Consider the following 15,101-nt stretch of genomic DNA (forward strand, 5'->3'; position numbering starts at 1 on the left):
AAATTTATAAAATAATAAATTTTAAGTACTTAATTAAATAATTTTTAAATAAAAAAATGAATTATATAAATCTCAAAATATAAATAAGAAAATATTTTGGGTCTTCCCAAATTCCTTTGGCTTGAATTTTCTCATAAGGTTTTTTCCCCTCTTACCAACCCATGATGTAGAATCTCCAAAATGCCCCTACATTAGTTGGAATGTGACAATAAATATTGAAAATCAAGTGGGGCCAAAATTGTAATAAAGAAAAATGCTTTTATGGTAGGTGTGGTCGTTGGACACAACTCCTTGTTAAACTATTTGCAAGTTTTAGGTGGTGATTTTTATTTTTAATTATTTGAAATTTTAATAATAATAATAATAATTGTGAGATTTATTAAAATTTTCAATAATTTCAATTGATCTTTTTTTTATATAATTATGTGGAGGGTAAAAATTAGTTTAATGCATAAAAATAATTTGTAATTTTAAATTTATATGTATTTATTCTCAAATTAATTTTGAAATGATAATAAAAAAAAATTAATATTATTTTAATGGTATTTATTTGTATTTTAGTTATTTTATAAATAAATAAATAAATTTATATATTTTTATGAATAAATGTATGTAATAAAAACCTTAAATTTTTTTAGATAATAATTGTTTTTTTTTTCTAATTAAATTGGGAAATTTTGTAAGTGCAAACTTGAAAAAATTTATTATAAAAATTAGAAGATATATTAATTGGAAAAATAAATATAAAATCTATTATTTAAAAAAAAAAAAACAAAAATTATTACAAAATCCAAACCTGAAAAACTTGCGACCTCCTATCCTCACCAAACACACGACGCACCTTCTTCTTCTTCTTCTAGCTTTGGGGCATCTGTGAAGGTAAGCAATCAAAAAACCAGAAGAGCAGAGTCCTTTGCTCATCCAAAAATGGTTTCCTCTCTTCAAATCACTGAAAACCCAGAACCCAAATCCGCCGATGAGGAAAACCCAGTCGCCATTATTGCTTCTCCCCCGCCATTTCTTCCTGTTGCCTCTATCTCTCTTTCTCTCTCTACCATCCTCTCCAATCCCACCGCCTTCTCCTTCCTTCAACCCAAAATCTCTGCGTTATTTTCTCACCATCCAAACAAGGTAAAAGTCCCGACTCAGGCGTCGTCTCTCTCTCACCTTTCTCTTTCTTCTTCATCCTCTAATTTCTCTCCTACCAGAATCTCCTTCAAGTCCACAATCGCCGCTAACCCTCTCCAGTCCCCTCTTTCTCTCGGCCCCCGCCGCCCGCTCGACCCCTCAAACGGTGCCGCACTTCGTCGAGCTTCCATCGTCTGGTTCCGCAACGACCTCCGCGTCCATGACAATGAATGTCTCCACACCGCCAACGAGGAGTCCATGTCGGTTTTACCCGTATACTGTTTCGATCCTCGAGAATACGGAAAATCATCTTCTGGGTTTGATAAGACCGGCCCTTTTCGCGCCCAATTTTTGATTGAATCAGTCTCTGATCTCCGGAAGAATCTCCAGGCAAGAGGGTCCGATCTCGTGGTCCGGTTCGGGAAACCAGAAACTGTTCTGGTTGAATTAGCGAAAGCGATTGGAGCAGACGCGGTTTACTCACAGCGAGAGGTGTCACATGACGAGGTTAAGGCGGAGGAGAAGATTGAAGCGGCCATGAAAGAGGAAGGAATGGAAGTGAAATACTTATGGGGAAGTACTTTGTATCATATCGATGATTTGCCTTTTAAATTGGAGGATATGCCGACTAATTATGGCGGGTTCAGAGAGAAAGTGAAGGGATTAGAGGTGAGGAAGACGATTGATGCATTGGATCAGTTGAAGGGTTTGCCATCTCGTGGAGATGTGGAGCCTGGGGAGATTCCTTCTCTGATGGATCTCGGGCTTAACCCAAGTGCTACAATGACTCAGGTTTAATTTAAATCCTCTTGCTTGAAACCCATTAAAGCTCTGTTAGCTTCCAGTGGATATAGTTTTAGCTTGTTCATCTTTTAGTTTTCTTCCTGTTTTATTTTCATCCACTTCCTAGTTAATTATTCATTTGAAGGTAGATATTGGTTGTAATTTATAAAAAAAAATTTAAATGGAATCAGAGATAGAATTTACTAAATATTGGAAATTAAAATGGTATTTTCATTCAAATTTATGTATTTGTATTTTTATTCCATAAAGTTAGAATTTAAGCCAAACTAAAGCATGGATTTTGTCAAGTTCTGTTTGAGTTTGTGCTGTTTATGGGACAAGCAGGATACAAATTAATTATCTTTTTAGGTTGTTGAATGTTGAAATTTAAAGTTAAAAGATTTTACAAATCTATTAGTTGATAATCTCTTGTTGTTGTCTGCTTATCTTTCATTGATTTCCTTGCATATTGCAATTTGATATATGTTTTTGTTATGAAGATAAACTGAAATGTATTTAACTTTAGATGCCTTTTCTCTTTTCCATACCTTGGTTAAAAAGTACTCTTTAAGTTTTCCTTGGAAAAATTCAAAGAGAGTTATATAAAGAAGTCCCGACTTTGAATCTTGGTGTACTGCTATGGTGTTTGATATTCATGGATTGTCCCTATTTCTTGGTGCTTAGTCATTATAGTTTACTCGCTCATAGATTCCAATTAACTATGATAAGAAGCATTTCTGCTGTAAACATAGGCAATTGGCTAAGTTTTCTTATCTCATATACCCTTTTCTTTCTTCCCAGCTTTTTTATAATGATGATTTGTAATTAATTTTCATTCAGGGAGGAAAGCCAGTTACTAATGCATCCATGGTGGGAGGAGAGACTGAAGCTTTGCAGAGGCTTAAGAAATTTGCTGCCGAGTGTCAAGCACAACCAAACAAGGGAAATAGGGATGGTGGCAATGACAGTATATATGGTGCCAACTTCTCTTGCAAAATTTCTCCGTGGCTAGCCATGGGATGTATCTCACCTCGTTCCATGTTTGATGAGCTAAAGAAAACAGTGACAAGGTATTCTGCAAAATGCCACTGTTTTCACAAGAAGGGAAAAGAAAAAGAAAAAGAAAAAGAATCTGATATTTCTCGGATATTACCAAATGGATGGTTGTTTTGAATAATTTTTATGTGATTTGATTGGTAGGAATGTTTATGCTGAATCAAAAAAGAATAGTGGTGGCAATGGATCGGGCGATACTGGAACAAACTGGTTGATGTTCGAGTTATTATGGAGGGATTTCTTCAGGTAACTCCACAGCCTGTACAGCTCCATTCTTACTCACTTCAACAAGAACTTTTTATATCCCAGTGGTTCATTTGCTAATGCGTTACAACTGGTTTTCTTGCAGATTCATCACTAAAAAGTACAGTTGTGCAAAGAGGCAGACTGAGGCTGCTCCAGCCACAGCTTGCACCGGTGCCCTTGCTTAGGCAAAGTTTCTGTCGTTGGCGGAGGATGAAATTTAATTTACCGTGGTGGGTTTGTTTGGAATTCCTCAGGAACTCAATTTTTAATCATTAGACCGAGAAATGATACACTTATGAAGGTCTTTATAATTTCCATTTTACTAACTGGCGTTGCAGTTGGCGAAGAAGAAAACATTGTCGCGACTATACACCTGTGTACTCTTATGTCAGTTCGGAAATGATTTTTTGTAAAAATCTTTGTACGAGTAAAGTATTGCTCTTTTAGATCTTCGAATGCAGATGGAGACGAGAGAGTTGTTTTCTTTGGATTTTTTTCTCGTGTGCATGCTTCTCCATGAATCACAGACCGTATGAGTAAACTATCTGGCCTCTATGGCAGGTTTAAATTACCGTATGAAGGAGAAAAAAGAAAGATCAGGTGAAGTTGAACTTTTGCAGTGAATTGCTTATTTTTCATTTGGTTTATACCAATCTTATTCTTTATTTTTCTAGAAGCCATAAAGGTGGATTTTACTAACCTATTTATTTGTGCGAGAAGTTTGGTATGAGTGAGTTACAGCATAAAAACCCATTCTATGATATAACTAGGTTTAAGTCCAATTTGGTTTAATTTGTAGTAATTATAAAATTTATAAAAATTGAAAATTTACTAGAAAATAATTCAAACATGAATAATTCATAGTAAGTGTTAAAATGTATTATATTTACGAGACATATATACATACATATATATATATATATATTAATCATAAAGGTGATACATAATTCAACTTTAACTTACAATCTTATATAAAAACAAAAAATCACCAACCATTCTACTAATGCTTTATATTACAAGGGAATTTAAAATCTTGCTTTTAAGAGTCCTTTTACTTCGAGGGAGTATAATAGGAAAAAGAAGAATATATTTTCTACCCAATAATCACTAAAGAGAAGGGGGCAGGGATGAAAGAAGTAAAGATTACAACTTGAGCTTTTTCTTATATGATGCCAGAAACTCTAAGGGAAGAAAGCACAACAAAAATAATCCAGAGCAACATGAAGTACACACAGGTAACCCAAGCCCAGAATCTAGGCCCTCCGAGCTCGGCACCGAGAGTTAGACGCCTGAACACCAGAACAGCAATGCAACCTACAGAAGTAGAGAAGAATACAAGCAGAGAGAAGCTTAGTCCCTCTGCATTCTGAATCCCTAAGGGTTCCCTATAGGCGAAGAAATTGTACAGAGTGTTGATCAGCCATGGAACACCGATGCCCACGTATATATTTACCGAGTTGCTGTAAAATGAGAGAGAAAAAAGAATTATACGAGATGGAGCAAAGAACATAATGCTAATTAGAATCAATAAATCCAGAGATTATCTAAAAAGGAAGGGGTATGGAAAAACTTGAGTTAATGTTTCGCTAGTTTGCATTCAAATAAAGTTACAAAGAAGTGAAAGCAATTCTTGAAATAAATTGTGTCTCTCTGTCAATATCCTTCTAATTTCAGTTCATCACCATCAAGTGGCAAGGTGTCAGAACAATGACCGAGAAACATGCATTTGTATTATTTTAATTTGGTTCCAAATAGTAAAATAATTATCATTTGACAGACACTAGTTCTAACATGCATAGATTCCAATGGTTGATTCAACGCATGGCTCAATTTCTTTTTTTCTTTTAAAAAAAAAAAAAAATCGATTGTACTTTGCTTCTTCAAAACTGAGTATATGTAGTCTTTCACTGTTTAACACCTATTGTTGTTATGTCTTTCTTAAAATATTTTGAAGAACCTCCAGGTAGAACCACTGACATCTATTCATCATGGTTATAAGTTTGTCGTCTAAAGACTCGTGCACTAATTTAAGATTCAATGAGTCGAACCTGCAAGTGATGTTTGCAATTGCAGAATCTGCAGTTATTTGACGTTCGACAGCAATCTTGCTTGCTACCAGATCTGGCCACGAAGTTCCGCATGCCAGTGCTGTAAAAGCTATGACATAAGGATTAATTCCTGCAGAGAAGGGGACATATGAAGGTATGAGGAGTCACTGGCAATACTATGAGCAGAATCATATTTCTCAAACTATGGAAACAACATTGGGAATTTGACTTGTGGAGCAAAGAGAAACCTGTGACGCAGCTTACGAGATCTGTGAGCTTTGTTACGATGTAGGATATCCCACTGATGAAAAGGAGAGAACAAACGAATGCAATCCAACCATGAGAAATATGATAAGGAGGCACAAAAGCAAACATGAATCTCCATGGTGCAAGAAGTGACTGCCAAACTATTCTTGCAAGCTGTAAATAAATATTATCCAATTTTCTTGAGTCTGATTTTTCCACCTGTCAAAGGAACTGAAACTTATTAACTATTCTTGCAAGCCGTAAATAAATATTATCCAGTTTTCTTGACTCTAATTTTTCCACCTGTCAATAGGAACTAAAAGTTATTAACTAGAATTCATCAGAAAAGTTGAAGGAGAAAAAAATATAGCAATATGTACAAAATAGACTAATATAAAAGATACATTGCATAAGATATAAATTACAGGACCACAATAATCATATCACGCTCCTACATGAAGTTTCAAACCATATATTGAACAATTCTTAAGATTAATGTTCGGCCTCCAGATACGATCTTGAATTGGATAATGTTATAGAGTTTATGCTTATGTTATTGATCGTCAGCAACATTTTAATAATTGATTTTTTTCTTTTTCAAGTGGGACAATTTTAAAAAACAATAATGCAATTACTAAAAGACTCTGTTCATAATCCATGATTGTCAGCCCAGTCTTTCTATAACAATTTCATATAGAAATTTTCCGCCATCAGCTAGCATAAACAAGTTCAGAGTACTGTAGATGAATATGGTACCTTGAATATATCCACAAACTGCTGTTTCCAAAGTGTAAGAACATTGGGATCCTCCAAAAGTATCTCCTTGCGAGAAGATTTGCCAGAAGGTTCAGGAATATTTTCATCAGCAGGTACTTTTTGATACTCTGAACCACCAAAATTGAATTTAAGGAGAAACTAATTCAGATTCAAGTGGAAGATAATAAGTATGTCAATAGTATCAAAGATGCTAAATATGTAAACAACCTCTTTGATAGCAATAAACATGTAACAGACTCATGCATGAATCAGCATTTTAAACTCTAACAAAGTTTTTAATACGTCACTTTTTCTCTGTTCTGCCTCCTTTTGGTATCTCAAACATTTGAGAAAATCATTGCTTCTTTAAAAAGCATGTCTACACTATACATATAAATCCTTTTGAGGAATGACGATAAAGAGAAGATATGGCAATTAAAACTAGTTAACAAGTAGACATTATGCTACTATATATGATGTACTTCTGGGGAGGGAACATATGATGCAATTCTAAGATCTGTTGACTGAATATGAAACCTTTACATTTATTCTTCCCAAAGGTTATATAGCTTTTTTATATATATATTACCAATTAAGTCTATTTTTCTACAGCAGAGGATACAATTCAAATGCTTTTAATCCTATTCTTCTATTGTGTAAACAGTAAATCTCATCTGTGACCCAAAAAAAAAGAAGTTAATCACATCACCAAAACATAGCTTGTTAGTGACAACTATAAGAGCAAATAGAAAAGAAAATGACAATTACCACTGACGTTATTTAAACAGATGAATTAAAACCCTACTCCAATCAGATTGATACCTGTAGATGGTGCAGAATGAATGGAAAAAATATCAACAACAAACTTGTCATTATTGTCATGATCAACTGAAGCCACCTCTTCAGGGACCCAATCCTCTGGCCTCTCAGTTCTTCCACTTCGAATATGCAAAATATATCAAGAGCAGAATACCAAATAAGGAACCTAATCTTTTAAATAAAAAAAAACATAGGCAAAATCATTTACAAAGGAACCTACATAGGTAGGGATAAGTAAGGCCAGCGCTTGTCTTGTGCATAAGCATGTGTCAGAAGTAATCCATATTGCAATACCGTCAATAACGCCTCCCAAAGTGTAACCACATTTGGAGTCCATACCTAAAGCACAAAGTAAAACCTTTTCCATTACAAATTTCTTATATATTGGCACCAGAATCATTACAGAAATTATCTGAATACATTTAATCATTTGCTTTGTATGGAGATATTGCACAACAGAATCTTCATTTCTGATATACCTGTTAATGCTAAAATTTGGGAATATGAATAAAGAACCAGACTACAATGAATAAATAATTAGATAGCCTGTTCTGCTACAATGCCGACATGGTTGTACCAAATTAACATATGGCAGTACATCTATGTAAATATTGGACATCCATCATGACACATACGTTTCCAACTCTCCACCATGAATTATAAAATTCAGGGTTCAAATAGCCCAAACTGAAACTTTATTATCAGAACTGCATAAGGATCTTTATGTGCAGCCAGAAAGTATTTCTTAAAGACAGAAACAAAGCTTTAAATAAGAACACATTCGTTAATTACCTCTAGAATTATGTATAACCAAATATAAGCCCAAAAAGACCAAAAGAGCTCCACTAGCCAAACACCTATATCAGCTATCTTTTTCATCTCCCCACCTTTGGGTACTACAACACAAACTGCATGGATAGGGAAAAGATCAAATGCTGCAGAACCAACAAGCGTTCCAGGACCCAAACCTGTCAAACAAGCCAAATCCCAAAAATGTTAAAAACATTAAAAAAAATTATATGATCAGAATAAGGCACAGAGCAAAGGGGCAATGCATAAATTAATTAAAAAATGGAATGTCAAGAGTTTCCGAAAGTGGAGAATATATGTAACTTATCAACATTTCAATGCTTTTTTTTTCATTTGGTTGATATCAGGAAGAAAGGTTTTGAGGAACCAAGATTGTCTCTAGCAGGTGACAAGTAATCAGTGATGGTGGAGGGATGGATAGGAAGAAAAACATCTTGTATATCTGTTGATGCTTGAGAAAAATGTTCAAGAAAAAACAACCTATCAGAATATCCGATGTCCTTTGGGGTTATGTCCTCCATTTTCAGGCACAATAGAAATTTGAAGACCTTCAATCAAGAGTAAGAACCTTACACTCATCGGTAAAGCATAGCCACAGGTCATAAATTGTCAATCATATGCCAAAGTTCCTAATGGAAAAATACACCAAGGAAATCCAATGGTAGAAGAAAATAAGGAGATATTACATTGAGGAAAATCAATAATTACAGGAAAACTAGGTGGGCTGGAATGAATGGAAGAGTTTCTACACCAGAGAGAGTTTCTGCACCCAAAAAAAAATTAAATATATATATATAATAGCATAAGATTTAGCATGTAACTCTTAAAATATTAAATGATAAAGTTGGGGATCCTCTCTATCAACTTAAAATTTTGGTTGGCAAAATAAATTATTTCACATGGTATAGAGCAAGAACCCTTAGTTAAACTCACTTCCCCAGTAACAATTTCATTGTTTGTTGACACAATTGAGCCTTTGGACATAGTCCATCAGTTCGTTTTGACTTGCACCCGTTTGAATTTGTGTGAACTATCAAGCTTTGGTATCCCGCTTATACAACGAGATGCTTGTTAGAACATAAATAGAAAACTTATTTCACATAACATACAAAAGTTATCATTTAAAATAAAGACAAAAATATAATAACCAACCTCCAGCATTGAGGTTGCCAAGGTTCCTTATAGCATCAATTGTAGCTAATGATATTTGGGGAAAGCTAGTCCCAAAGGCCAACAGGCTGATGTCTGCAATAGTGTAATTCCATACTTTTTCATGCCTAGTAATCTCCTGATTGGTAATAGGATCAATCTCCACCACTTCACGGGTGTGCTTGACAACATGCTCCATAGACCGGAAAAAGCGACCAGTTATGGCTGACAACCCCAGGAAGCAGTATGCAATACCAAGAAAATATAAAAAGGCTCGGAAACCATTTGAAAGAGCAGTTTCACTTCGAAAAATCAAGTAGCTTTCACATTTTTCCTGCTCCAAAACATTGAAATTTTGAATTATGCTTTCGGCATTTCTCCAATGGGCCCAAGTCATCTTAATTAGTTGAACGTTGTTGCTTAAGTGTGAAGGACTAGTCATTCTTGCTTAGCAATAACATGATCTGGTACAGACAAGAAATTAGAAACATTTCTGAAAGAGCCTTGAAAGAAATTTGCAAGTCAAGACAAAAGAAAAGTGAGGTCATATATGACTTACAGTCTCACTTCAAATCCACAATATTCCATCTAAAGAATTGTATGATCAACACAATATTCCATCTAAAGAACTGTATGATTAATTTCATGTTTGACATGATTTTCATGACGGCATTTAGAAATTCAGATTGAAATCCACGACAAAAGATTTTTATCAGGAATCAAATCAGAAAAACGGAGACCACAAAGCATCTTACTCTGATTACCATACAATAAACATTAAAACAAGCAAACTACTTCCTTTGAATGTCATATCGGGATCTAAATTATATTAGATTCACAAATTCCAAACATATAATGAATTGATAATCACATTAGTCCATCATAGTTGCCATAAGTGCACCAACAAAGAAAACGAGCAAACTAGTTCCTTTGAACGTCATACAGAGATCTAAATAATTTTAGATTGACAAATTCCAAATATATAACGAACTGACAATCACATTAATCCATCATAGTCGCCATAAGTACACCAACAAAGAAAACTGGAGCTTCTCTCCAGCCATTACGGAGATGAACGTAAAGAAAGAAAGAAGAGCAAAGCCGATTTCAGATTCTATACCAAACGTCATGAACATAGTAAGTTAAATAAAGATCAGTCGAAAAACAAACAAACAACTAAACAAATGGAGAGACAACCGAAATTACCTTGGATTAACAACAACGGAGAAGAATGACTCGGCAGAAAACTCCGGTCGACGGACTCTCGCCGTCGATCGAAAAGGTTCCCGCCAGATACACCAGTAAGTTAGTTAGACTGGAGATCAAAAACTGACGACAGACAGAGGAAAAGGGAATAGGAAGGACTTACATATATCTGGAGTGTTTGAATATGGTGGAGAATGATTGCGGACGCACGTGAACGCCACGCCCCAATGGCAAATTTGATTTAAAATTGATTATAAATTAATTAAATTTTTAGATCATTTCTAAATTAAAGTTAAAATTTATTTTAATATATTTAAAGTCAAAACTTAGGGTATGTAATTTTTAGAAAATAATTTTAATTTTTTATTAACAAATTAATTTAAAATTTTAAAAAATATTTTTGTTAAACACATAATTTTTTATGATTTATTTTGTACGAAGAGCTCTTGTCGATATTATTTAAAAATAAAATAAAAATATATTTATATTAATTTTATAGTTTAAATTTAATACAAATAATAAAATAATATAGTTTTTAAAATTTTATATAAAAATTATTAATTTAAATTTCACTAAAATTATAAAATTTATCAGTATAATATTAAATAGTGATAACTGACTTATAATATTTAATTAAATATACGTAAATTTAATTTACTAATTTATTAATTAAATTATAATTATTAAAATAAATTTTATTCAAATAAATTATTACGAATACGGCAAAAAAATTATCTCATAACAAATAAATTTTCTTTGGCTTGAGTATTTATAATGAATTAATAATTGACCTATCATTTTATTTTATAAAAAAAACATATAAAAAATATATATTTGCATATATCGTCAAGTCCATACAATATAGTCATATGCGGATGTAATGTATGTGTTGACTATGTAAGGAGATCTCATGAAACATGTGTTTATATATATATATATTCCAACAAATACATATAGATTTCCATCAAAATCCAATCTAGTTGTTTGAAAAAATCAAACTTTATTGATAGTGAAATTTATAATTAAATATATTTAGAACACTAATCAATAGGATTTAATTAAGTTAGGTTAATTATATAATTAAATATGATTAATATTTATGTTAGTTCATTAGATATCAATCAATTCTTGTGTCAACTCCCATCAAATCAAATACAATTATTTTCTTTACAAAACAAAGTGAAATATGCTTTGGAAACATTTTACCCATTGATAATTCTTATTGTTTTTTTATGAAAAACAAAAAAAGTTATGTTAAATTACAACTAATCAAATATATTATTATATTGATTATATATGATTCCTTTTAATTTATAATATATTTATTAAATGATAAAATTATAAATTTATAATAACATTCGAGCTCGTAATATTTAACGAGAAAATAAATATATAAATTGATAAATATTCATATGATTGATTGTTTGATTATTGATAATTATTTAAAAAGTATTACCACCGAAATATTATATAAATACTTACTAAACTTACGTGAAAATTATTTTGTAATTTTTAGTTGGATACGTGAACTATTAAATCTTTACCTTCGTCCTAACTATTATTAACCTTTAAAATAGTTATAATCATTCGTTGATTTATTAATTTCTTTTATAAATAAAAAAGTTTATATTAAATTTTAATTTTTTATGATTTTTTTAATTAAAAGAACTTAATTGTTATAAAATATTATTTTTATACATAAATATAATAAGTTTATTAAAATTAAACTCAATTTAATAATTGTAGTAGTATAAATACACTAGTAAATTAAGTTAAATTTTTTTATTTATTATTTAAGTTAAACTTTAATAATATAATGTCGATAATTTAATATTTATCATGTTAATTATTTTTTTAAATAAAAAATTAACTTATGATTAAAACCCGTGTTCATATTAAACAGAATTTATGTACGAGTTTAAATTAAATTAACTTAAACAATTTAAAAAAATAAATTTTCAAAATTTTTTTTTTAAAAAGAAGAATTGAGGAAAATTCATAATAATATATAGTCATTTTCTATGGTTTTTTATTTCAAATAATTTAACTTTTTTTACGCTGCAATTAAATTAATATAATAAAATAGAATATTCGTTATTAATTATTAAATTTTACCCTTTTAGAAAATATTTTTAATAAAGGAAACTAAAAATATCATACCATTGGTATTTCAGGAAGGTAGTTTCTTTCAATCACCCTACGTAAGAATAACGTGATTTCTCAAACCCGTTTTTAATCAATTTACTAATTAGAAAGAAAGAAATAGGAAAGTAGAAACATGAACGTAACCAGACAAGAACATTAAAAAGAAAAGTAAAAAATGTCAACCTAACCAGTCAAGAACATTACTATCTCATGACAAAATATAAAATGGTACGATCCACATGTCATGTCGGCCAATTTTGTTTTAAATGGCATCTGTATCATTTGGGTTTTAAAAATATTTAATATTTATGTAATATAAAAATGTATTATTTCACTTTTAATTTTTTTTAAAAAAAAATAAACTTGAAATACGAACATGGGCTTGATAATACGAATGGTCTAAGACCAGGGCACGACCCGAAGCTTGGGTCTTTGCTTACAAGGGGTCGGTCTAGCTCGACTCGATCAATAACTCTAACAAATAGCATCAAAGAGATGTCAATCCGTATACAAACTTCTCTTAGTTTTGTTAGAGATCTTTATGTCTATTTCAGTGCATCGAGACAACTTTAGATGAATCAACGAAAGACTAACAATCTATACCGGAATTAGAAAATCACTCCTTAATATTTACCAATAATCTTTGCAAGAACAAATCCCATCTTTAAAATGGTGAAACCGGTTGCAATCTCTCACAACAATCTCCCTATAAAACACTTTAGATATCATCTTCATCACAACATGACAGTCACTGCAAATCCTAAGATTCTTAAAAATTCTTATGGAACTACTTGAACTCGTCTTCAAGAAACAAAAAGCAATTGCCAGTTTTTCACTATGCAATGACAAAGCCAATTCCTTTCCTTCCTCCTCTTCCAAATCAAGCAAAACTTCCCCTCCATAATAATTTCCCACATAGCCTTCCATCTTCAATCTCTTCATGATCTCCCCAAGCATGGCATATATCTCCTTGCTCTCCGGATACGAATCATCTCCTGCAAAAAACTCATATACTACACCTTCCAACTCGACCAAACTGCAACCGGGAACTTTCTTGATCCCTCGTGATTCCATGAGATCTCGAACGTACCTTACTTCTGTCCACCTTCCCATCTTGGCATATACATTCGAGAGTAGCACGTATGCTGAGCTATTTGTTGGGTCTAATCGGATGAGGCTGCTGAGTGCAATTTCACATGTTTTAATGTCACCATGGATTCTAGAACCACTAAGCAGAGCTCCCCAGATCAAGACATCAGGCTCCATAGGCATTGATTTTATCACACTCCATGCTTCTTCAATCATACCACGTCGCCCATAAAGATCAACCATGCAGCCGTAATGCTGGATCAGAGGAGTAATACCGAAATCCTCGCTCATTCTCCTGAAATTCTCCTTCGCTTGGCTCACCAAACCTCCATGAACACAAGCACAGAAAACACCCAAGAACGTTACAGCATTAGGCTTTAAACCAAGAGGCTTACTCGTCATCTTCCCAAACAACTCAAGGCATTCTTCTGCATGACCATGTATGGCCAAGCCGCAAATCATGGCAGTCCAAGCTCTCACATCTTTCCTCTCTCCTAGACTGATAAACACCGACTTTGCTCGCTCAATGCTCCCACATTTTGCGTACATATCTATCAGACATGTCCCTAGAACAACATCAACCTCCATCCCGCATTTGTCTATATAAGCATGAGCCCACCTGCCATTTTCAAGCGCGCCCAATCGCGCGCAAGCAGAAAGCACAGACGACATGGTGAAACCATTAGGCTTAACCTCAACCCCGGGTTTCCCCATCTGCATTTCACGAAACAAAGCCAGCGCCATTTTATACTCCTCGGATCTAACATACCCATTTATCATACAACTCCAGGACACAACATTCCTTACAGGCATTTTATCGAACAGGTTCCTCGTAATACCAATCAACCCCACTTTGACATACGCATGTATGATTGAATTCCAAGTGGGTAAATCGGGATAGGCAGCCTCATCGAATACCTGACGCGCGGAATTCAAAACGCCGCAAGAAGAGTACATGTTAACGAGCGAAGTTTGGACAAAGCGGTCGTGAGAAAAGCCGAAGATAAGAAGTTGGGAGTGGATTTGTTGACCCGATTGGAGATGGGGTGGGAGATGGAAGGAATGGAGGAGGAATGGAAAGGTGTGGGAATCTGGGTTGACGCCATGGAAGCGCATGCGAATGTAGAAGGAGATGGGAGATGATGGGGAGTGATTCAGAGTTTGTGAGGATCGGATGAGGGTGTTCCAGACGAAGGATTCGAGAGTTGGATGAGCAAAATGGAGAGATGGGTGTGTTGGGGAGATGAGCTTGAAGGATGATTGCATGTTTTTTTGTGCAATAAGGTGGCGGCAAAGCTTTAGCTTTTGGTGGTATGTTATTAGTTACAAGAAAAAATTGTTATAGAAAATACATATATATTATTTAATTAATAAAAAATATACATTTATACTAAAAAATCAAAACTATATTTTTAAAATTTTAATTTTATATAGTTTGAAATTATTCAAAATCTAGCCAATATGAACTGGACTATAACTATCCATATAACTTATAATTTTTTGGCTCAAATTTTATGACATTTTTTTTTCACTCAAGAAAAGCCGGCTCAAACCTAAATTTGTCAAGCAAAATGGAGAAACTTAGGATACCAAGCTAGAAACCAGCCAAGGAAAAGATCT

At 33.1% G+C, this 15,101-nt stretch overlaps 3 protein-coding genes across 4 annotated transcripts; 1 reads left to right on the forward strand and 2 right to left on the reverse strand.

The window, feature by feature from the left end:
- Positions 1–785: 785 nt before the first annotated feature.
- Positions 786–3,703, forward strand: PHR2 (photolyase/blue-light receptor 2). Of its 2 annotated transcripts, XM_022051296.2 has the most exons (5): positions 786–1,920; positions 2,752–2,981; positions 3,112–3,213; positions 3,317–3,443; positions 3,552–3,703. In XM_022051296.2, the coding sequence occupies exons 1-4, from the start codon at positions 928–930 to the stop codon at positions 3,396–3,398; spliced, it is 1,407 nt and encodes a 468-aa protein (XP_021906988.1). In that variant the 5' UTR covers positions 786–927; the 3' UTR covers positions 3,399–3,443; positions 3,552–3,703. The 2 variants fall into 2 exon arrangements, with proteins under 2 accessions (XP_021906988.1, XP_021906987.1); XM_022051295.2 differs by having other exon boundaries at positions 3,317–3,581.
- A 410-nt stretch (positions 3,704–4,113) lies between these two features.
- On the reverse strand, positions 4,114–10,388 carry MHX (magnesium/proton exchanger). Its single transcript, XM_022051329.2, has 9 exons — positions 10,248–10,388; positions 9,045–9,505; positions 7,875–8,050; positions 7,303–7,421; positions 7,086–7,201; positions 6,264–6,391; positions 5,510–5,726; positions 5,262–5,391; positions 4,114–4,673 (listed from the first exon to the last, which is right to left on the reverse strand). Exons 2-9 carry the CDS (start codon positions 9,481–9,483, stop codon positions 4,376–4,378), a joined length of 1,623 nt encoding a protein of 540 aa, XP_021907021.1. The 5' UTR covers positions 9,484–9,505; positions 10,248–10,388; the 3' UTR covers positions 4,114–4,375.
- A 2,604-nt stretch (positions 10,389–12,992) lies between these two features.
- Positions 12,993–14,814, reverse strand: LOC148253658 (Pentatricopeptide repeat (PPR) superfamily protein). The gene has a single exon (XM_088221234.1). It carries the CDS (start codon positions 14,745–14,747, stop codon positions 13,023–13,025), a length of 1,725 nt encoding a protein of 574 aa, XP_088077360.1. The 5' UTR covers positions 14,748–14,814; the 3' UTR covers positions 12,993–13,022.
- Between the last annotated feature and the right edge of the window lie 287 nt (positions 14,815–15,101).

The sequence above is a fragment of the Carica papaya genome, chromosome 5 (genome assembly GCF_054855325.1).
Source record: "Carica papaya isolate Zhongbai chromosome 5, ASM5485532v1, whole genome shotgun sequence".
In the NCBI taxonomy this organism is placed as follows: domain Eukaryota; kingdom Viridiplantae; phylum Streptophyta; class Magnoliopsida; order Brassicales; family Caricaceae; genus Carica; species Carica papaya.

Coding starts and splice junctions, on each gene's coding strand:
- PHR2 (XM_022051296.2), top strand. CDS start 928: ATGGTTTCCTCTCTTCAAATCACTGAAAACCCAGAACCCAAATCCGCC. Junction 2,982..3,111: donor CTAAAGAAAACAGTGACAAG/GTATTCTGCAAA, acceptor TTTGATTGGTAG/GAATGTTTATGCTGAATCAA. Junction 3,214..3,316: donor TTATGGAGGGATTTCTTCAG/GTAACTCCACAG, acceptor GTTTTCTTGCAG/ATTCATCACTAAAAAGTACA.
- MHX (XM_022051329.2), bottom strand. CDS start 9,483: ATGACTAGTCCTTCACACTTAAGCAACAACGTTCAACTAATTAAGATG. Junction 7,422..7,874: donor GGTTATACATAATTCTAGAG/GTAATTAACGAA, acceptor TTTGTGCTTTAG/GTATGGACTCCAAATGTGGT. Junction 4,674..5,261: donor ATTGCAAACATCACTTGCAG/GTTCGACTCATT, acceptor CTCATTTTACAG/CAACTCGGTAAATATATACG.
- LOC148253658 (XM_088221234.1), bottom strand. CDS start 14,747: ATGCAATCATCCTTCAAGCTCATCTCCCCAACACACCCATCTCTCCAT.